This window comes from Dermacentor andersoni, chromosome 1, assembly GCF_023375885.2.
Source record: "Dermacentor andersoni chromosome 1, qqDerAnde1_hic_scaffold, whole genome shotgun sequence".
In the NCBI taxonomy this organism is placed as follows: Eukaryota; Metazoa; Arthropoda; class Arachnida; order Ixodida; family Ixodidae; genus Dermacentor; species Dermacentor andersoni.
The window spans coordinates 49,865,214-49,888,477 of record NC_092814.1 but is presented as its reverse complement, the minus strand read 5'-3'; the positions used below and the strand labels follow the sequence as shown (position 1 = coordinate 49,888,477).

The window sequence follows — 23,264 nt, the reverse complement described above, 5'->3', positions numbered from 1 at the left end:
GTTTAATGTCATTTCCTGCGTGCCACGGGGTCGCAATAAACCAAGGGTTCAAGGTTCGCTGTAACTAAAGAAATTTGTTTAGTTACAGCGAACCTCGTGCTTAAGCCTCCTCGTGCTTAAGCACGAGGATGCAGCTATGTTTGTACCAAAGGAGGCAGGTCATCTATACTTTCGCTTAAACGAGCAGCAAAATAGCACGCACGTCACTGAAACTCTAGTGTGACATACAGGTTTTCGTCTTGAATGAAACCTTCCTGGTCTCCCATCTCCAAGCTGAATTTCGCATTGAAGCTGCTCGTGTTGCATTGATCCGGTCAAGGTTTTATTACTACATGATGGTCCATCAAAATCGCAGCTCTGACGTCCTTCGCCTCGTCGCTCGGATGCATCACGATCACGTGGACTGTTTTTGCGAACTACTCGACGAAGTTGTTCTAGCAGCCATTGCAACTCCAGCAGACGAAGGCCGAACGATACAGGCTCGCTCGAACACACGTTCGTTTCCTTGCTCTGCTTACACAGTTTAACCGTGTATCCGGTGTAACCGTGTAACTGTGTATACGTTGCAAGTCTTCAAAAGCACTTTGTTTTTCTCCGAGAGCTTGCTGGCTCAACTGTAATTACGTCTGAGAACTCACATGTCGCCACAAACACATGCGCCTTTGAAGCCGGTCGAAACGGCCCAGCCATATAGCTTGTTTCGGTGGTGGAAGGCATCAATCATCTGGACGCTTGATGGCCTCTTTGGTGTTCGACAAGACACGGCCTTAATCTTATATAGTTATGTCGCTAAATAATTTGTGCCTTTGACGGCGGCGTCCCGCTGACTTCCGTCACCCGATGCCAGCTCACCTAAGTTTTCCAGCTCCATGCTTCGTGTGTATAGGTCCTTCGACAACGCTGTTATGCTGCGTAACATTCAAAGGTCGAGTCTTGGCTGGTCACTCGCGGTAGTGGTGCACCAAGTCCTTGCGGACGAAGGCAGCGTCGCAATCGGTGCATTTCACCTGTTCGTCCGAGCAGCCGATTATATGTATGTTCCTTAAGTTCAGAGAACGTGCCTGTGAAGCCACAGGTGTGGTTGACGCAGCGAACGCGCATGCTGCATTCCGTATGATGGCGCTCGAATTGAAACACAGTAAAGTCCCTGGATATGCTTTCTTTCTTTTAGGATTTTATTTCTTTGTCTTTCATTTTAATTACTATATATCGTACTCAGGGACACTAAAACACAGTGCTCCATTTTTTCTTACTCGGCAAATACGTGTGCCACTAAACATTATACTGTTCTTGGAAGGGCAGCTTTCACTGCTTTTGACGATTTATTCATCATTACGGACATTTGCTCATATATGTGCGCTGGCTCGTATCTGTCGTTGAGCAAAGTGTCCTTTTTCAGGTTAGTAGTATTTTTTTTTAAATTTAAATCCTATTTTCGCGATAACTAAAATTATTTATAGCCGGACGAATGCTGCCTTTCCAGTTAAACCCCAGTTATCCTCTATATCTAGCCACGCTTTTGAGAGAATATCAGGCTTCTAGTCTCACCATCCTCAGTGTAAGACCACTGTACCAAGCGTGTTTTTTAATACTATACAGAATTTTACTGAAACTGCCTTCGGCAGATAGCTCAATTCTATTTCTCGAGCTGGACCACGTGAAGATGCGGACATTACTTACACATTACATAGAAATGCACAATCAACTAATGAACGAAATGTCACTAATTAAGTTTAACCAATTTACTTTATGGTACATATTGCAAGTTACGAATTTGCAGCCGGCCAGTACGCAAGGCGTATCCACTTGCAACGGATGCTCAAGCTGACGTACCGGTTTCGCGACACTCATTCCCAAAGTGTGTGACGAAATACAATGGCGTTTCAGCGAGTTTTGTGTTTCAATGCATCAAACGGCGGTTTGTTAAAAAGTAGTTGGAACGATAGTGCATTCGCTTTTGCGGTAAGTTTGACACTGCATATTGCAAAACCGGTGTCATACTGAGAATTTATTCGAAGACGATACGCCTTGTGCACCCACCGCGGCTACAAATTCGTAAATTTCAATATGCGACATAAAAGAATTAATTAAAATATTAATTGGTGACATTTTCCTAATTCGTCAATTAATTGATTAGTGACGCGCTGTAGTGCCGTGAGCAGTGACTATGCCCCATTATCACTCCCAACTCGCTCAAGAAGACATTGTCTTTGATCGACTTCAACTGCACGTTGAATCGCTTTCCGACATTTTCCTGTTTCTGGTCTCACCATAGGGATTGTCACCTGGTTCACTGCGCATCTGTGAAAATATATTTAAATTGACGGCTTCCGACACAAAGGAGAGTTTAAAGTTTGAACCAGTCCATGTCTTTCCTCTTGCTCGTCCTTGTATAAGTTGCAATGCATATTTCTTTCAGCATAATCATTCAACTGGCCCTGCAACAAGTTTGCGCAGTAAGAAAATTAACATTTAGACACCAGCACTAAATAGTTATTACAAGCCAACACTGGCCTTACTGTCACCTACCCCGCTCGATACAAACTTGAAATATTTCTTCATTTAGGGTAATAAACAAAGGGACTCCGTCATGTCTTGTCCCCAAATCAGCTTTTGTAAATAATAACGGTGCGCCAGTTTGAGCAGTGCAACCCAAGTCTACCCGAAACATGTATATTAACTGCAAAATGCAGACAGGCTCGGCATTTTTTCGGGAATTCATCATTATTCTAAAGTTTGAAATTACACTTATATAAAAAGGAAATACGGGTGATAATTATTGTGTCCTCAAGTCTTTCTTTTTTGTTTGTTTGTTTAGTGTTTGTTTAGGTTTATTGCGAAGACAGATAATACCAGGCGTTTCAGAAAATTCATTCAAAGTAGAGATGTGCTAGATACGCGAATTTCTCGTGATTGATTTTATCACAAAGGCATGCATGCTCGCCCGATGGTGAAGTGGCACGCGACTCATGAGTATCTGCTGAGGCCGTGACACTCGCGCTTTCCAGCGGCTTATGAATTCCCGGTGAAACTTGGCGCAGAGGCAGTGTCGCATCCAATGAAGTTATTACTGAGGAGCGACTGTTGCTAGTCGAAGAAAGCTTTTCTCAAAATCCCGCCTCCAAGATATGGAACCCGGTGGCTAACTGGATTCCATTCCTGAATGAATTTTTTGCACTTTCTTGATAACCATCAGAATGCTCAACTTCGCTGCACGTTATGCATCCCTCTTCTACGTCATCATCGTCATCATCATCACCCCTCATCAGACCTTTACGTCACCGTACCCCCTCCCCCTTTGCAGAGTAGCAGGTTAGAGTGAACTGGCTCAGGCCAACCTCTCTGCCTTTCTTTAAAAATATTCTATCCCTCTCTGGCCGGTGTTGGAATCTCAGCGCTGACGCCCGTTGTTGCAAATGGGTCGCAAGCCCCAAGGGTAGCGTTGGCCTGGCGGCCTGGGGCACAACTGGAAGCATCCGAAGGTCCTGGCAAAGCATGAGTCGACTGGTAACAGAACAACTTGTTTATTCTAGCATCGCAAAAGAGCGGGCGGTCAGGTCGACCGAAGTGGTGAGACGGGAGAGCACGTTACTCAACAGAAGAAATCGGAGCCTCTCTCGGCGTCCGGGGGCAGCTGCTTTTATAGTCTCGGAGTCGAGGGCAAGAGGGAACGCCTCGATAGAGGCGCACGTGACTGGGCACGGACAGGCGGAGAGACATGTTGAGACGAGTGTAGTGACGCATCCGCCGAGGCGGCGCCTGTCAGACCTCCTCGCTTCACACTTGGGGAGCTCCTCTCCCCGGCTGCCGCGCTTTGACAAGCGTGGGCACGAACATGCACACACACACACACGCACACTTGAAGACACGTAGCACTGAAACATGCCTGGACGCGCTTGGCGGGGAGGCGTATCGGCGGCGCTGAACGGGCCAAAATGTCCGCCGCTTTGAACGAAGCCCCGGCGTCCGTTGCATCCGCGCCGGCTATACCGCGCGTCGTAGGCGAAACGTAACACCGGCGTTCAATACGCTGCGGAAATCAGCCGCCTTAGCTAACTGCATGTCTGGAAACAGTTATGACCTCGGGTGACGGAGTTCCAACTTGGCGTCAGGACAACCGACTTATTTCGTTAAAAAGTTACTTAGCCTAGCTTTTTAAATTACTAGTCTCATTACTACCGCTAGTCATCTTAAAATGTATACCTCTGTGGTAAAAGCAATCCCGAGGAATCCGCGTAATTATTGCACCTTCCCTATTTCTAAGGAATTTCGAACGTATTTTCGAGCATCTCGTATATGCATTAAGCGTGCGGAAAAGTTCGACACAGGAAACATATCAAATGCGGTGCCCAGGACTACAAATATCGATTTATTATGGCCACATGGACATAAGCCAGACAGGGCGCTGTTTAATGAAGCACTGGGACTAAGAAAAAAAAAAGCTGTGGCCAGTTCGCAGCTGGCAAAACACTCGTGACAACAGTTGTAACGTGTTTCTTCGTGCAACTGTTCGTTTTGCAGCGTCAGAAGGCGTCGAGGTGAAACTTTTCAGGAACCGAGTATAAGCGGTGTTTATTGGTGAGAGCCTTAAAGCGACAAGAATGAGCGATACCAGTTTAGTCAAGAGCGGCAGAATATTCGTTCTATACTCTCCATTTTCATTCATTTCAATCTAAATGATCAATCACTAATGGCGCAAATGAAGACAAAACTTTTTTTTTTCGCACTCACACCTCAGCGCTGGTATGCCAGTATGACATCACGAATTTCGCAGTGTTTTCTCGCATTGAGGCCATTTTATTGTGACCGGTACAGGCTTTCGAAATTTGCTATAGATTGAATCCTTCGTTATCTTGGAGGGCAATGTAGTCATTCTCTACCAATAAACAAGTAACCAGGACCGAGTAAACGCTGTCGAAATCCATGACGTCACGGCAACTGGTACGAGAAACTTTCAGGGCGGTGTCGCCACCCATCCTTAGTCGCTGGTCTTAGTTCTTACGGCAACTCGCCGTGGTCGCTTAGTGGCTATGGTGTTGGACTGCTAAGCACGAGGTCGCGGGATAGAATCTCGGCCACGGCGGCCGCGTTTCGATGGGGGCGAAAACGCCCGTGTGCTTGGATGTATGCCCACGTTAAAGAACCCCAGGTGGTACAAATTATTTCGGAGTCCCCCGCTACCGCGGGCCTCATAGTCGGATCATGGTTTTGGCACGTAAAACCCTACAATTTCCTTTTTAGCTCTTACGGCCGCGCCACCTGTAGCGTCGAAAGCGCAACTATGTCACTGATCCACCTTCAGTCGTGCACGTGTTGTTGTTATGACCGCGTGTGATTCGAAACTTCTGAACCACGTGCGCCACTGTCCTGCAGGTAAACGTTCTCATATACCGCTGTTTTACGATGGCAAATTTGCAAGACATCGAAAACTGCCCAGAAAAAAAAAAGCGTGCGGACGGCGGTTCTGCTGCATCAAAGACTGTATAGCGGCCGCGCAGGACTGCCTGCTGGCCGTGGTTTTGTGCTTGCGCTTCCTTCCTGGAGGATCGTACTAGAAAGTATACTGTAGTCAGTAGACTGAAGTTTTTGGTCGAGAAAGAGTCTTGCCGGGAAGCCGACTTAATTTTTCTTTTTTTAAATTCTCCATATCATTTAGAGGTATTTATTTTGCTGCACGAAGCGTACTGCGTTGTGGCTGCAGCTGTTCTGGCTTGCGTGAGTTGCTGAGCACTTCACGCTGTGCGGCTCTACTTGGGTTCAGATTGCCGGATACGGTCACCCGAGTCTTGGCTGCCGGAGCGGCCCAAGGGCGTGCCGGTGCCTCGGCAGTTGCAAACAAAGTACTGCGGTTGCTTGGCAGAACATAGCAGTCTAATACAATTTTTGTGCAAGTTGTTTAAAAGAGCCTTTTAGTAATTCGAAAAGATATGGCGCCTATCAGCCGTGGCGGGCGCATTTCGATGGGGGCGCAATGCGAAAACACCCTTGTACTTAGATTTAGGTGCACGTTAAAGAACCCCAGATGCTCGAAATTTCCGGAGTCCTCCACTACGGCGTGCCTCATAATCAGAAAGTGGTTTTGGCACGTTAGACCCCATAACTTAAATGGCCCCATAACTTAGACCCCATAACTTAAATGAGACTTCGCAAGCGTGTCAAAACAACACCACGGAAGAACACGTTTTGTCTACGGTAACTCAAATGGTTGGCCAAGAACACCTACGCCTAACCCTTAATAAGGTCAGTCGTGCCTGCTCACTCAATTGAGCTGCTTGATAAAAGCATAATATGATAGTTGACTTTTCTCACGTCCAGAGATGTGCTGTAGTTGTGTATGCCTTGCTGGGAGTGATACTTAGCCAGCACAGTCACACCGGCGACTTCTTCCACGCTGTGAACGTGCCCGGCGGCATAGGGCTTTTTCCCTTTATGACGAATGGCAGGGCGTATCCGACCGTCTAATTTTGAGATTGGTTTGAAACCACACAGCAAAACTTGCGCCATTTGTTCGTTTCAAAACTAGCATGAACATTCGATCACGCTGGCAGATCCGCGTGGGCAGACCGAGTAGCGTGGTCAGTCAGTGTCAGTTTTGACGGAAGGTGCCGCAAGAGGCACTAACGATCGCTGCTCGGTCGCGCCGCCTGGGCAGTGTCAGGAGCGTAACCACAGCACTCCTCTTTAGTGTTCTTTTATGTGCGGTAAAATTGCAGATCCCGTAATTCCCTGTTGTAGTGAATGTTGAAGCTGCGCGGCACCTCGGCAGCCGGCGGAGAGCGTTCCTATATATTTTATAACTGCCTTCATGCAAGCTTTAGCAGATCCGAGTGATCTCTTAAGAGGCGGTTGATAAATGAACTTTGTAAATATCTCCAGGCCTTTAGGCGTTCGCCCTCAACTGACGCCGATCTTGATGTAGGTATCGGCAAACTCTTTGGTATAGCACGGGTATATATATATATATATATATATATATATATATATATATATATATATATATATATATATATATATATATATGTCGACATTTGCTGGTGCATATATTTTAGGAGCGTAGACTGTTGGGCCAGTTGGTGCATCATGTCGTGTCGTTTAGCGGAAAAACGGGCGGGAAGAAACGGAATGCACAGGACAGACGCTCACTTACAAATGAAGGCATGTGATCAGCTGTTTCTTTATTTCTAAGAACACGACCACGTTTGTTTTTCAGGCTTCTGCGGTTATGGGGTTATACTTGTGGTAACGTGGGTTCTCGGACTCGGATACTTGAAGACGAGATATCTTACTCTCATTCCGCTAGCTGTTTTTCGGTGACATGGCCGTTTGGTGCCCATTTATTTATGAGAACCTTTAGTTTGCAGTCAGCACACGAGCCGTCCATCTGCTCGTGCGTCCTTGTTTTTCTTTTCTTTTGTCACTGTTGTCTACTGCACACGTAAGTTTGTATTTTTTATATTCGCATTCTTAATAACGGGGAAGAAAGTGGCCCGCCCTTTATTTAATGTAGCGGCATCATGAAGGACAGTCCGGTCTCGGTCGAAACTCGCTACCCAAGACGACTTCGGGCGCTCTGTAGTCCAGACATCAAATCAACAAGGTAGTCACCACTGTTCTCGCACGGCGACCTGAATATAGGGAGAGTTTAATAAAAAAATACTATATATATTAGTAGCCAGCATGCAGAAATGCCTTGAAGTTTTGGTTCGTCTTTTCTCCAGCAAACAGATTCAGGAGCAGGCACTATGCTATACGATGCGCAGAGCAATATCAACATTGCTACAAGTGAGCGATAGCTAGTAAGCGTGATCATTCAGTAACATGCATCAGTAAGTGCAGTATTTTTTCCCGCGCTTTGATTCCACTGAATTGATACATTAGAGGCATGCAATCCCGCATGTGCCATTTGTATGCTGTCTTAAGTAAATTTTCTTTCTCTCGTTGTATATGTTCTTTTTCTATAAAGAGGGTGAATGAATCACGCTCTTGCGAACTTCGCGCGCAACTCCAACACATCTTATAGGAGCGAGCGCGTCCGGCCAGTCTCGGCTGTCCTCGTTATCGCAGAACAGACGGTCCAGTGTCGGTCGGCCGGCGTCAAAAGCGTGGCACGGCTAGCGAGAGCACAGATGCAATCGCCCTCCTCCCGCCACGAGGGGTGAGCAGCCGCGGCTGGAAGGGCGCGCCCCCTCTCCGCCGACGGGCCCTGGATTGGCGCGGTCTTATTGAATTAGGGAGCGGGGAGCAGCATCCTCCCATGATGACGGCCATCAGAACCCGCGCGCGCGCGATGCCGCTCTCCCTAAACACTCAGCACGTTGCCCCCCTCCGCGAAGGGAGAGCCCCCGTCGGGGTCCATGACGTCAGCCCGAGCCCCCGACTAAAGAGGGGCGGGCAGCAGCCCCCTTCTCTCCCGAGTCTCCGCCTGCTTCACGCCCGTCCCCGGCGCATTGTCCCGCCGGGGGCCAATCCCCAGGCCGGTCGCCGCGGTGGCCGACGAGTAGAGTCGCCCTCTCGACCGAAGGGCCAGAGCGAGCCATGACTGGCAAGGAGCGCGCGTCGCCCATCTTCCGGCCCTGGGCCCAACAGCAGAGCGCCGAGCCCCGGATCGTGCAGCCCGAGCCGGTGTACCTGCTGCCCGCGGCACTGCAACCGGCCTTCCCGATGACCGCGTGGGATGTCGCCGCCGCCGCCGCCGCCGCGCACCACCACGCATCCTCGCACGCGCCCGCGTTCCTCCAGCAAGAGCTGGCCGCCCGGTGGAAGGCCAAGAAGCAAAGGCCGAAGCGCTTCCAGTGTCCACACTGCAAGGTGTCTTTCTCGAACAATGGACAATTGAAAGGACATGTGAGAATCCATACCGGTATGTTCCTCTCCTGTTCTTAGCACGAAAGGAAAACGCAGTGGCACAGCACGCGCGATGGTCAGCTCGAGACTGGTCCATACTGTTGCGCCGTCGTGTTCTGTCACAGCGGTGATCCTTTGGTTGCTTAACTCCAATAAGCAATCGACCTCACTCAGAGTGTATGTGTGTGTCTTCTGTCGCTTGAACGATGACCTTCTGATCACTTTCGTTTTTTTTTTTTTTCCTTTTTACAAATCTGAATCGTGCTATGAGCTGTTTATTTTTTTCTGCGTATGAGGTGTCCCTCTGACATCATTCTAGACACACTGGCCAAATCATTCATGATGTTCGAAAACCTTCTATAATCGGAATCCTTAATGGTGCTGCTCAATCATGCAGTAATGCATGCGACTCCCATGTCTACTCTTGTAGTTTCGTTTTTGATTATGAAGCTTTGTGTTGCATGTACAGATATATGTGTGTCATCCGACTTTCTTTCCTCACGGGCATACTGAAATATAGGCGTGCAGATATTGTCGGCAAGGATCTTTCGCAAATGTTTTGAATCCACCCCACACGCTACCAAAACTCGTGTTTTTGGAACGCATATACCGGGTGCTTTTGTAACACGCCTGCAAGATCGAGCGGAGGCAGAAGTGGAGACGGTGAATATTTCCTCACTTATGGAACAAAGGCGAGTGGGTGGAGCATTTTCCGGCACATCTGCCCGTGTATTAGTGCTGCATGCATGCATTAAAGAAGAATAAAAGAAATCAGCTCATGTTTTGCTCTAGTGGAAAGGCGTGTCACACGTATACGGTTGTATTACGTTTGCTGCGTGACCAAGCTTAATACTTGATCTTGCAGTCGTTTCGCATTTGGTGTACGTTGGTTTCACGTGAGCACACCTACAGCGTTTTGTCTGTAATAGGGAATCATTCTGTGGAGATAGCAGGATAGGAATAAATATAAGGAGGTTCAGGATCCGGTTTGGTATACCTTACTGTGGGAGATGGAAAACCAGGAACGAAACGTAAGGGGCAGAGAAGGCCTGATATGGGCCCGTGCGCACCATATGTGGGAGCTACACTGCACTGTCGGATGACCCTCGCGCGGCCATTCACTCGTTCAATACAGCAGACTTAGGCCGCAGGCAATAACGACTAAAGACTATAGCGAAAATAAGGCAGCCTATAGTTGAAAGACTCGGTACAAATATTTGTCCTGTGCCTTTCTATACACGACTTTGCTGTCTGGCTTTTCGCTCTGGTCTTTCATTCTTCATTATCTGCTAACCAGTCTCATGTTTTATGATACGTGGGACCTATTGACCAATATCGCAACTCTGAAGCCAGAAACGCTGCCGCCATGCGCACACGCTCTATGATGGAGCTTTATATCTGCGCCCATTCTTGTGCGGGTAAGATGGCCACGCACAATCTTCATTCATTATTCAAACAAATCCCGCAGCGCCAACATGCATTATTGCGCGGGGGATAGAGCAAACTAAAACAAATCAGCAGAGTTCCGTCTCACGACTTCCACCGGTAACAAATTCCATTCCGATACGGTCCTAGAAAAAGAAAATTATAGACATCTGTCCTTGGGTAACAGGAGCACAATGAGTGTCTGTAGTTCTTTAACGCGAATGATTCAACCCCTCTTAACGTGATGGTCCAATAAAGGTTACCAATGGTAATGGACGCTCAGGGAGGCAGAGAATATATACACTTAAGGATAAATATATGCATACCGTGCCGCGAGTTTACGAAAGCAAGTTTCAGCATTAAATACAATAAAGTTGTACGTTGACTCCACGTGCCTTCAATCGTGAACTAAGAACTTGCAGCCACGGTACGTGCCTCGCACTTCGTAAAGCGTCTTTCCTTGCCAACGCGATTCTTTTCCGTTCCAATTTTTTCCCCATCCGTGGTCTCTACACAGACACCTCTCGTCGGCCGCTTAAGAAGCTCAGGTTGTATACGAACTCCTCGGCTATCAGCGGCTAGCAGCAATTTTAACATTAAAGCATCGCCCAGCGTGGAACCACAAGCTATAGCTGCTGGAAAAAGTCAATTTTGTTGCAACATACTTCTTTAGAGCAGTGAAGTTTTTTACGTTTGTAACACAATTTACTTTGTGACCTAATTTTCAGAGCACGAATAAATGAAAATTCTTTCAAGAATGTGCGCCACTAAATTTAACTTAAGTTTTGTAGGTCATAGTCACCATGCGCAATTAGTTATATTCCAAACATATATTTTTTTTTGTATAATGTGTTGAAAACCATCGAAAGATAGAAATTTTAGGCTACGTGAGAACATGCATTTTTATTGTCATGCAATGATTTTCAATAAAGTGATAAGCTTCAAGAAGGCAATATAGGAATGCACTAGGACGTAGCGGTAAAGCGTAGCGGTAAAGCGTAGTGCGGCTTCAAACACGTATTCCTGTGTGAACATGAAATGCAGCTTCATTAAGGTTGGCATATGTGCCAAATTATTTATTTCGCCCCTTTACTTTCTAGTAGCGATACAGATAAAAATGAGGGGGTATTCAAGTTGTTTGCATAGTTGCCATATACACAGCACCTGACATGTATTCTACACTGGTTTATTGCGGCTTCTTTATATACTTCCCTTAAGTACATTCAATCTCGCTTTTCCCTACAAAACATGTAAACAACCGTCACAGACATGATTGGTATGAAATAAAGTTTTACGCCCTATCATAACCGAATACCGTATTGCATTTTAACATATAAAGGGTGAATGATGTAAAAATATGTGCACCGGTTCTTTCGTGTACCGTGGCATGCTTGCTGCGGCACAAGCCAGGCGTTCAAGTGAGGCGGACGCCTTTCGTTTTTTACAGCGAAGCTGTATATGGCTAGCCGATTCGTCCGTCCGTCCGTCTGTCGGTCGCCTGTACGCCGAAAACTCCTCCGGCGCAACCCTATGCGCATGCACGAAAAGAGAGAGAAAGAGAGAGGCGCGCAATTAGCCAACACCACCTAGATAGCACAAGGCCTGTTTACTACGATCCACGACGTCACGCTACCTGGCCCGAAATTTCCATTGACAAGGCTGGCGTGATGGAAGCGGTGACGTCAAAATCACTGTTGCCTACTCGGGAAAATCCCCATTAGATTCTCTGGCAGTCTGGCCAGGTAACATTACGTCATTGATCGCAGTGAAAAGGCCTTGTGCTACCTAGGTGGTGTTGGATTAACTGTAGCAGTAGTGACGTCATTGCTCTCCGTCGCAGCCGAGCGCGCGCGCAGCCGTTTCTCTCCGGCTCCGAAATGGGTAGGTCACGCGTTGTACGTACTCCTGAGGAGCAGGCAGCTTTCGATCTGCAACGCCGCGAGCAGAACCGGGAGCAAGCTCGTCTGCGCCGTGCCGATGCTGCAGCCCGGGCACAAGAACAGGCTCGTGCAACCGAGCGCAAGCAGCAACTGCGTACCGAGAATCCGGCAGCCTACCAAGCCGTCGTTTAATGAACCGTCGGGATTAACCCAGTGACGAACACCGGAGCCGCACGTTTCACCTTCGCTGGTTAACCATCTGTACGGAGTGCTTGGGCGGTGATTTTTTTAAAGAGCACACTCTCAATGGTTTTCGCCGCATACGTGTGCAGTCTGAATTTTCAAGACTGAGTCATAAACTCAGAATAACCCAACCTCTGAAATTCCGATGTGTGCCGTATGTCTGTCTCGTAAATATAGAGATTGTACCTTGTTGTTCTCGCCAGAAATGCGGTCGTTAATCTGCTACGAATATTTTCTTCTCGACAGATCGAAATTAGCAAACTTAGTTCGGTTGCCGCAAAGAGGTGGTGCAACATCTTCGACACTGCCATAAAATAACCTGATCGGTCACAAGGCAGTAGCGCCAGCGGAAACTGCAACAATGACAACGAGTACGTCATCACGCCGTCATTACACGTCCACAGTTTATATGCACATTGCACACATTGCATGTTCACATTACACGCATTCTGTATACATCGCAACCCATGAGATGCCATCAACGGGGTTTTGCAAGAACTTCTAGAATTTCTGTGGCTGTTTTCAGTCCGAATCCAAAAAAGAAAACAAAGGAAAAAAAACGCTATATGAGAACTTGGGACAGTAACGTGGCTTCTAACCGGCTCGTGACTACTTGGCCAAGGATGGAAGCCTTAATTGCCCTAATTTATATTTTCCCTTTATTCTCCCTTGAACTAAGAGCTCTTTGCCAGGGTACTGTATTAAATATCAAAGATTGCAACGAATGGTACACATTTTTCCGCAATAGTACCGATGGCTCCTTCCTTTGTCGTATCAGAAAATATTAAGCGAAAAGTTGGAACAAAGCAAACACATGAAGTGATATCGCTGCGTAGAAGTAACAGTTTGTGTTGAGGCACTGCAGACAAAATAGCCACTCGGAAATCACTTGGCTAGAGCGTGACGCTTTCTGTCGAGGTGCGTTTCACCTTGCACACAAATGTCATGCAAAAACGTATTATTGCGGCAAAGACGGAAAGCGTTCGGTGGTGACCGTAACTATACTCCACCTCACAAGTTGTTTCCAGCACTGTGGAAGCTGCAGGACTCCTTATCCAGTAAGAAGGCCGAATGACCCTCGAGAGGTGTTCATCCGCGCCGCGTCGTCTGCTCCGAGGCTGCTAAATTCGCGGTACGTGCATACGCAAAGGTCCTAACATTACACCTATTGATGTAACATATCATGTACCAAGCAAAACCAAAACTTTCCAATCCCGTCATTAATGAGACAGTTACGCTCGGAACTATATTTCTGCTGCGCAAGGATATTGCCTGCGTACGCCTCGTACCTTCCGCAATGCTGGAAACGACTTCTGAGATTGAGTATACATACATTCTATAGAAAGCTGGTACGCGGGCCGCGGCCAAGCTGAATGCATCTTCTGCGCGTATTATAACTTATGCACACTATATATCGTAGGCATCATTGATTGTCATTCTGGTAATTTGGTTGCAGAAGCATACGATGTGCTGTTATCGTGACAAGTGTTCCAATGTCCGCCGCACTCAAGGCCTGTTCTTTGTGACGTCTGCGCAGGGGAACGCCCGTTCGCCTGCGAGCACGAGGGCTGCGGCAAAACATTCACCCGGAACGAAGAACTCACGCGACACAAGCGCATTCACACGGGACTAAGGCCCTTCCCGTGTCCACTGTGTCAGAAGCCATTTGGCCGCAAGGACCACCTCAAGAAGCACGTGAAGACACACGAGCGAGCTCTGCTTCCTGGCCTTCCCTACTTTTTCGGCGGCGCGCCGGACTTCCTCTTCATGTGAGCCCCACCTGTTGACCCATCGCAAACGTCTTTTCTGTGAACAATGCAGCATTCTCCGAGGACAGCATCACCAATTGGCCGCTGCTTGGAGCTAGCCACTCCTCGCTAAAAAAAAAAAAAAAAAAAGGTCTAGAACGAACCCTGTGTATGCGCACTGAGAAAATTTCGCAACTTGGTTCCCCTCGAAGGACAACTGTACTCTACGTTGTTGCTTTTTTTCGCCGTGCAGCTCTTTAACGTGTGATTATTTGTCCAACTAAGAGAACCTTCCAAGTTATCATTCTTCCAGTAATTAACGAAGGTATCGCTGTTCTTAAAGCGTTAATACGACGCAACGACACCTGCCGTCTTGTAATTGCATGAGACATTAAGCTTCCTTGGTCATGAGCTAGGCTAAGTAAGCGACACGTGAGACCAGTTCCGAAGCTTAACCTGTGCAACTTTTCTAAGTAATGTCTTCTACTGCAGTGTTTAAGTAAAGAAGTGTGCTAGATGAGCGAGAAAGTTTGATAATTTATGACAGCATATTTATATAGTGCTCCTGTACAAAATGAGCGAAACTTGTACATAAAATATTATAGTTTTGTACAAATACATAGACTCAATGAGTGCCATAAGAAACATTGCTACACAAAGTGAGCACGACAGGGCCGGGTAACTTTGCCGCAAGCCCTCACGTTCTCTTGCCTTCGCATCACATTTCAACAGTGGGTCCAATTGTGCTCAGAAGTGAGGAAAACTATTTTTGATGTGCAAATTTTATGAGTGCTCAGACGTCTGCATCAGAGCAGAACATATTTCTACAACTCTCTTGCTGTGAGAACAATGCATTATCAGTGAATGCGTCATAGGATTGAGTAGTTGTGCGTTGTGATATATGCTACCCCTGAGGCAGCTGCCACTAACCTTTCTGGCCTCATTCCTTTTTCTATACCATATGTATAGTGCCATGTTTACCAGCACATTTAGTGTTAATTTAAACCTTACGTTACGCGAACTTCTAATTTTTTTATGTCTTGTTAAAGAGAAAACATCGTTCGTCACCGATTAATATTCATATCGATCCTCAATGTCGATACGGGTTCCGAATTACAATACAGGCAAACATTGTAACTATTATTTTATATCACCATCGTTACCAGCCAATTGAAACCTCCCAGTGAAACTGTACTTCTCAAAGCTTAGAGATTACTCACGCTATAAGTGCAGGCGCTTTTCAACATTGTGAGCCCATCCTTGCTCAAAGCTAGCCGTTGCCAGCAACCTCGATATTTGTACAAACGATGCATATAATTATTTTACTGTCCTTTTTTTGCGCGCGTGTGTGTGTGTGTGTGACCTGTCCTGACAACTCCAAGGACCCTGGATTCTGTCAGCGAATGCATCTCTGAGTCATCGACAGCACCGCTGTTGTTAACGCGAAACTCAAAGTTCACCATTCTTGTCATTGTGTCACTTTTTGTACATATACTATTTTCATATTTATTGACAAAATAAATAATTTATAATGATCCTGTCTTTTCTTTGCGCAGCTGAATCACGAAACTATATTAATCGAAGTAGCGAAAAAACTAAGAGAACGGAAGAACGAAAACAAAACGCGCTACAACCAATTCAATAACAATTCAAACACACATATTCAATGATGAAAGAGTGCTTATAGTAAATCCAGCGACCTCTACCTCAAATAATACGCCCTGGATTATAGCAGGACTAACACGTTCAGTTTTCATTACAAGAGTTCACTCTACATTGCCCCTTTGATGCCAATGTGACTTGGATTTCAGCTGCCGCGGCGACTCAGTCACTTCAGCGAAACTTTAAAAATATGCATATGCCACGTAGCTGGACAGAATCAAGATAATGTTGTTTGCCGACGTTTGTAGATACTCAGATTATGTTTTGCATCTTGCCTAGTTACAGAATTAGCCTTAATTTGTTAATCAACTTCTCAAATATTATGATTAGATGAAAAGTGTGAATGAGAGAATTGTAGAGCAACATGAAAAACTCCCGATACAGCTTTCTGTTACCCAATACGTGCTACATAAAAAGTTTTGTCTAGCGTGAAAGAAGCCCGTGTGAAGCGGGTAATCAGATGCTGTAAATCTGTCCCTTTAATTACTGCATTTAGCGTAATGCATTTAGCATTACTGCATGAGCTTTAGCGCACCCGCGCTATACGCAATGTGACACAAGCGACGATAATCTCAACTAGCTATATATATAGTTGGGGTTGGCAAGATAGAAGCATCCGTGCGATTGTCGCCTAAAGAAAGAAATAAAAAAGTTGCAGCTTCGCACGAAGGGCGAAGCATCGATTGCGATAGCGAATTAGCAGACAGCGATACGAAGTATAGTACTTTTATCGGCCGTATCAATTTGTAAACATTTGCTTGCTAACTAAATTAACAAGCATGGGGTCAGTGCGCAAAGCAAACATGAACACATAACACTCTATGACCGCGGACACTCGCTGCCAAAACGCTGGTGTAAGGAAACGTGGCAGTAGCAGCGAGCGAAGTGGCCTTCGTGCTGCCTATCGCTTCAATGTAAAGTGAGCGCCGAGAATGCACAGCACGCACAAAGCTACGAGCTCCCGACGCACCTATATACTCTCAAGATACGGCTGCACGACCGCGCGCAGCCACCGCATGCACAGTTGCAGCCGTAGTAGAATACCCCCCCCCCCCCCCCCCCTACCTATCTGCACAATTGGTCACCGAAGAAACCCACAACTGATCGCCGAGGCTGATTATAGGCACGAACACGCGCGCACACATCCCACTGGGTGCTTTGTACGCCTCATCGCCGCAGAAACTCCGGCCACGCTGACTTAAATCGCTTCAGTACGTTTCACAGAAACGTTTCCCATGCAGAAGACGCCACCTCGTAAGAAATAGTCCGCGCGATGCGAAAACCACCAGAAACTGCTGCCGAGCGTATACGTTGGAATACAACATGGAGCGCTCGTCCAAGCCAGCATGTCTATCCGTAGATGACGCCACTGCCTACGCAATATGGCAGAGCGCATGAAAAAACAGTCTATAGACACAAGCGCTCGTCTAGTCCAATTGCCTTGAAGACGTGCATTAGCGCTTTCGTGGCCTGAGGATTTGTTGGGATAAGAAATGAAAGCGGCGCCCAACTATACAAGTGGTTCCACCCTGCAGTTCCAACAGCTCTACCGGAGCAGCGATTGTGCCATCCAACCCTTCATACAGCTCAACCTTTCGCATGTTGTGACATCGACAACGACAGAACTTGTGGTTCTTCAAGGTGGTGATCATGATGGGCTTCAACAGAAGCCTAATCGATGGGCAATTTTTAGCAACTCCAAGGCCACCCTACAAACTCTACAGTTTGCTTTGTGTCGTGGATCTCACGAGTATTTAGTATATGAAATTAGACATGCATGCTCGCCGCCAAGCTTTATAGAGTACGGCCATGACATTATATTTCAGTTCCTCTCAAACCAGTGCAGAATTACCGGCAACGATAGAGCAAATGAAGCTGGGCGTCCGACTCACCATGCAACAAGATCATGCAGTGAGTGTCAATCAGAGTTGTGGTGTGGCGCCCTCCATTCTATTCACACTCCATTCCAGAGAGTGGAGGTCCCCGCAATTTCACTCCTTTTAGCTCCTCGCCAGTTATATAGAGCACTTTTCATCGGATTCTATAAGCTATAGCTCTCCCGTGCTTGCTAAAACATGCAAGTCAAATATTCGAGAACTTCAGAGCGTGCAAGCACAGGCACTACGTGTTTGCCTAGGCATTCCGCGGAACGCCTCAACAGCAGGAGCCATTATAATGGCTCAAAACCATCCGATCACGAGTTACATTAGCACCGACACGCTTAGGGCCCATGTTCGTCATGTTTCACGGATGCAATCAAGCTCTCTTGCCTGCCTGCCAGAATGACGAGCACAGGCGTCCTTCTCCAACGAGGTCAGCTTCCATTGTGCCTCCCTATACCATCGGGCTTCACACCCTCAGCACGTTCAAACTCAGCTTTGTGGTGTTTAAAACAACCAAGTGCGTCTTACGGTTCCAGGGATAAGAAAGAAGACTGACCTGCCTACCTTGGTCTTGAAGCAAGCAGCTCTGGATTGTTTGCAGATTTTCTACTTTGACCGAGTCCACATATATACGGACAGCTCTTCCACTCAGACCAGTTCCACCGGCGCAGTGGTTATACCATCACGATCAATAAGCATCCGATACAAGATTTATCACTTGACAACATCAGCCGGTTCAGAGCTTGTTGCCCTCCGAGGTGCCATTGATTATATTAACGACCAACCGGCTAATCGGTGGGCGATATTCTGCGATTCGAAGGCGGCCTTACAATGTCTTGTGTCATCTCTTCGTCGCGGGTCCTGTGAACAACTCGTGTCGGAGATACGAGAAATACACCATCATATGATCGCGAAAGGATACGACGCCGCGTTTCACTGGCTGCCTGGCCATTGCGGTATCTCTGGCAACGACCTCGCTGACGAAGCTCCTATAGCAAAGCACACGAAGGAGCAACCCTTGTTTCTCCACCTTTATCACGGACTGACGCAGCCCAACAATTAAGCAAGCTAGCGCACCGTATGACATCGGAGAAGTGGCACACACCTGTATTCACCCCAGATCGATTGCATTCCCTCGACCCATCTATGCAACTGCATGCGGCTGTTCCAGGGCTTCCGCGAAATGAGGAAACAATGTTGTGCCGCCTACGCTTGGGCGTCGCATTCACCAATGCATATACGTGTTTGATTGGCATGGCTGATAGCGCCGAGCGCAATGCCTGCTGTGGCGAGGAAACTATAGAACATCTTCTGTGCTACTGCTCATCTTTTGAAAATGAAAGACATGACCTCTGCACAGCTCTCAATCAGTTAGATAGAAAGCCGTTCACCATGAACAATATCTTGGGACCATAGCCTCGCATATCGCAGCTACAAAAGGCCACAAAAGCACTGCTGCGATATTTGAAAGCTACCGGATTGAGTCAGCGTCTGTGATCCGGACTGAGTGACCGACTGCTATCCCCAGTGGACTTTCTCTTCTTCTTTTGATCTTTCCGTCCCCTTTTTCCTTTCCTCAGGGTAGGGTAGCCAACCGGGCTCAGTCCTGGTTAACCTCCCTACCTTTCGTTTATCATTTGCTCTCTCTCTCTCTCTTAACCCCTCGCAATGACGGGAGCTGGAAAATTCTCACGCCCGGCGCGGCTGAACTGATCCAATTCACTCTTCCAATTCCAGCCAATAAAACGTTTTCTCTTATACTTGAAACTACAGCGCGAAATTACACAGTACGAAAATGAAGAGATTAAGGACAAAGCGCGGTTACCACCACGCCCAGCATACGGTGCTTCCTCTAGTTGTTTACTGCTTGCGCTTGCGTAAAAACAGATTTTTGGGGTCTTAACTAGGTTACAAATAATGTTACATACCATATTTCTTGCGTGGGTACTATAATTTTGTCACGTAGATGCGACTACCACAAAAACGAAAAGCACTTTAACGAGCAACATTTCTTCTTGAGCATTTCTTCTTGTCCGTCGGTTATCGCAGCTTGTGGATACTCGACAGTGTGCGAAAAAAAAAAATGGCGCGCTTTCCAAATCACCGGGAACTCGAGCGAAACTGTTTGCGCGTCATTTATGGCCTCCATCCTTATGTCGTAGGTCCAAGGATGCTCTCGTTAAATCGAATCATTCTTGATAACTAAAAGTTGCTGTCTTGATGTACACTTTATCCTTGTAGAGAATAAAAGTATATGGGTCTTCAGAAGTGTTCAATGTGTAGAGCACCATGCTGTTTTCCCGGAGCTGCCACTCGGCAACTCTGGTGTTAATATCGCTGTTGAGAATCGATGCAGCGCGGCAACATTGAAACGGTATAGCGTATCGCAAACGTCATGCATGGTTTCGGCTCCCACGGGCAGCAAGATTTCCTTTATTCCACTTTAATTTCTCATTTCCAAACACAGTTTTCTTTTGTTGCTTTCTACATTGATTGCTAAGAAGAAAACGAGCCCCTCGGTTCGCCTAATTATTCCTTCAAGTTATATACACCACATGCGGTATATTTAGCTCCATTACTATTCAGTGCACATCTAACTTCCCAAAGCACAGCCCGAGCTATGAGAGACACCGCATTGGGAAGTTTGGAATACTTTTGTCATCTGAAGTTCTGCCACGTGCACACAAACAGCGACACAGGGTTGTTTTTTTTATTAATATTATATTATAATCGAGCCGGCAACTTCGTGCTCAGCAGTAGAACGCCGTGCCGCTAATCCATATCACAGTGGGTATTTAGCTGTAGTGTTATTGTGGCAAAAGAAAGCAAGCTGTACAAGCAAACAATTAAGCGAAACCTGTGCGCAGAAGCGTGAATATCGGTCCTATACGTTCGACAGACGTTCTAAGAGCCTTGTTTAGATATTTCTTTGCTGTATGTATAAAACAGCCTGCTGTTCTCAGATTTATATATCATCTTCTTCTCAAACAAGGCTGTTGAGCGAGAGAGTAACCTTTCTATAGGTGTTATAAAGATATTTCTGCTTTTCGTGCCCCCCCCCCCCCCCCCCTATCATGTTCAAAAAACAAATATTATATTCGGATTGCGATGCGTTTGCATTTTATGCTTCCTTGAGACGCGTTTCAGAAGACTTCCCCGGTAAGCGAAATCAGGACACATTTCCCTCCTATGAAGTTGTTTCATTTTCCTGAAGTAGTGAAAGACACGCGAGAACAGCACAATAATTCGTTACGCTTTGCGTTCGACATTACTTTGTTCAATTATGTAGTACCAACTTGCGCATTAATGTACTCTCTGTGTGTGTTGTGTGTGTGCGTGTGTGTGCGCGCGTGAGTGCGTGTGTCTATGTGTACGCGCGCATGTGCGTGTTTGCGCACTTGTGTGTGTAAGAGAGAGAGAGAGAAAGAAAGAGAGAGACTGTCTGCCATGCACTGCTTTCCCGAATCTAATTTTTCGATTATAGTAAAGTGCAAAAAATAAACAAAGAAACCGACCGTTAATTAAGCCTTCCCGACACGTTCCACCGACTGCTGAAGATAGACTTTCAGCGAGGTTTGATACAACCTCAAGAGCAGCAGCTACGATACACCGCGGAACATTGGCCATGAGCCAGAATAGGTCAGAGCTCCGCGTTGCATAGCCCCGCCCCGAGTTCAAAAACGGGAGGAGAAGGCGCACCCTCTCACGGAGGGCGCGGGAGCGACGCACGGTCCACTGCGTTCGCGCCTCGTACTGGAAGCACTCCGCTCGGAGCGGGCCATCTGTGCTGAATTCGCGACTTGGCTACGGGGGCCGCAGTGAATCGAGCTTCGGAAAATAAGACGTCAGGAGCGCGGCTTTCCATCCGTGCGTTCGAGCAAGTCGCCAAAGTCGACTAAAGAGCTCGATGGACTCGGCGTCGAACCGAAAGAATTGATATGCCAGCGTGTCTCGTGTGTAAGCAGACCAGAGGCACTTGCGAAAGCCGCGCGGCAAACGCGACACTCCGTTGTCGCGCATTGGCCACGGCCGGGCGTTTTCCGCCTAGGACCGGCAAGATTGAGAACCCCGGCGCTGCTCCGGTGACGGCCGTGACTAAGCGTGCGTCGCACCCCTCGCCGGCCCGGCTTTTCCTCTACCGCTTTGGAATTCCGCGCACTCTCTTAACAGCGACCGGTGGCCAGCTTCACGGCTAAACACGAACCGAACACACACGGTGCCGAGAGCGCTGTCTGCCGAAAGAGAGCATGCGTCCGTGTGCAAAGCAGTGTGTCGCCTAGAATTCACTGACAAACGTCACAAAAGTGAGAAGGACGAGGGAAACTGCGTTGCAAGCACGGAGCACCGTCGCAAATCGTTTATCATCACGCTTTCAGCACGCGCTTCCCTAAACCTTCCTTTGCTATGGAGCACCCGTGCTGCAAAAGCTACCACGACCGCCAGGCTACCGCTACAGGGACCTTTGTGTTCGGACGCGGCATCTTTGTAGTGCGAGCGGCACTTTGTTAAAAAGGCATCGGTGTTTCCTTTTTGTTATTTTTTTTTCTCTTTCTCTCTTACTCGCCCCACCGGAGGCGCGTTGTTGCTGCGAGCTGTTTGAAGCGTCGGCGTGACGGCGACGTTTGCATCGGACCTCTTCACTAAACGATCCCCAGACACAATGAAAAGTTTGCTCATTTGTAAGCGCGAGTGCGTTACGGTGGTGCAGAGGGGCCTAGGGAAAGGGCGCGGAGTCACGGCGCGAAGTCATGAGGCAAGAGGGGTCGTAGCTGCTCTTGTGCCTCTGTTCCTCTCTCGGCTTTTTTTTTTTCCTCTTCTCTTTTTCTCTCTCTCCTGCCTCTACATCAGTAAGTTGTGAAACGCACAGAAACATGGTGACACGTTCGCGCTTCTCCGGCGCTCAAAGACCCACGCGACGCGGACCACCGACCCTCAGCGCCCCAGGCGCGGTCTTGTTCATTGCTGAGAACCAGAAGCTTCGTTTCGCTGCGCATCGACGCGGCCCGTTTATACAGGTACCACGACTTTGTCGGCAGCCGCCACTGAGGCGAGCATGCAGTTTATTCTTGCGTGCGCTCCCGCGCTATAGAAGCGCGCACAAAAGGCAACGCCGGCGCGGCGCGGTTGCATAAATTATGCGCGCGAGACCTGCTTTGTAATTCACCACATACAAATTATCTGATACTCCATCTGCGCTTACTGAAGCGTATAAGGTTGCGAAACTTGTCGGCAGAAGCCCAGAGAGCTAAAGTAAGCCTTAGTTTGTGACCGCAAGTGTTTCTTTTTTTAACTGTTCAGTGTTCTTAGTTTTACATCTTATGTTTGGAGTAACGTCTTGATAGCGAAACTCATCCATTTCTTTCACATCACAGGTTTGTTTCCGTTATCTTAATGGAGTGTAGTAAGAGTTCTCAATAGAGTTTTTTATATATATAATACGTTAACTCAGTTTCAATGCATGCATCACTGAAAGCAGATACTTTAGTCATAACAGACGTCGTAATGAAGACCCTAACTGACTATGTCACCTGAAGTTCCATATGCGCGTTACATCACCACTTTTGAAAATGAAGTACAAC

The 23,264-nt window shown here is 47.3% G+C and overlaps 1 protein-coding gene and 1 pseudogene across 1 annotated transcript; both read left to right on the top strand.

Annotated features, from left to right (window-relative positions):
• Window positions 1-3,029: 3,029 nt before the first annotated feature.
• On the top strand, window positions 3,030-3,188 carry LOC126546460 (U4 spliceosomal RNA; annotated as a pseudogene).
• Window positions 3,189-8,467: 5,279 nt separating this feature from the next.
• On the top strand, window positions 8,468-15,675 carry LOC126543198 (uncharacterized). The gene is made up of 2 exons (XM_050190334.3): window positions 8,468-8,860; window positions 13,930-15,675. Exons 1-2 carry the CDS (start codon window positions 8,536-8,538, stop codon window positions 14,163-14,165), a joined length of 561 nt encoding a protein of 186 aa, XP_050046291.2. The 5' UTR covers window positions 8,468-8,535; the 3' UTR covers window positions 14,166-15,675.
• Window positions 15,676-23,264: the final 7,589 nt, after the last annotated feature.

Excerpts from the sequence above, each read along its gene's own strand:
- LOC126543198 (XM_050190334.3), top strand. The coding sequence starts at position 8,536 with ATGACTGGCAAGGAGCGCGCGTCGCCCATCTTCCGGCCCTGGGCCCAA. Across the intron at positions 8,861-13,929 it reads ACATGTGAGAATCCATACCG|GGGAACGCCCGTTCGCCTGC; the intron begins GTATGTTCCTCT and ends ACGTCTGCGCAG.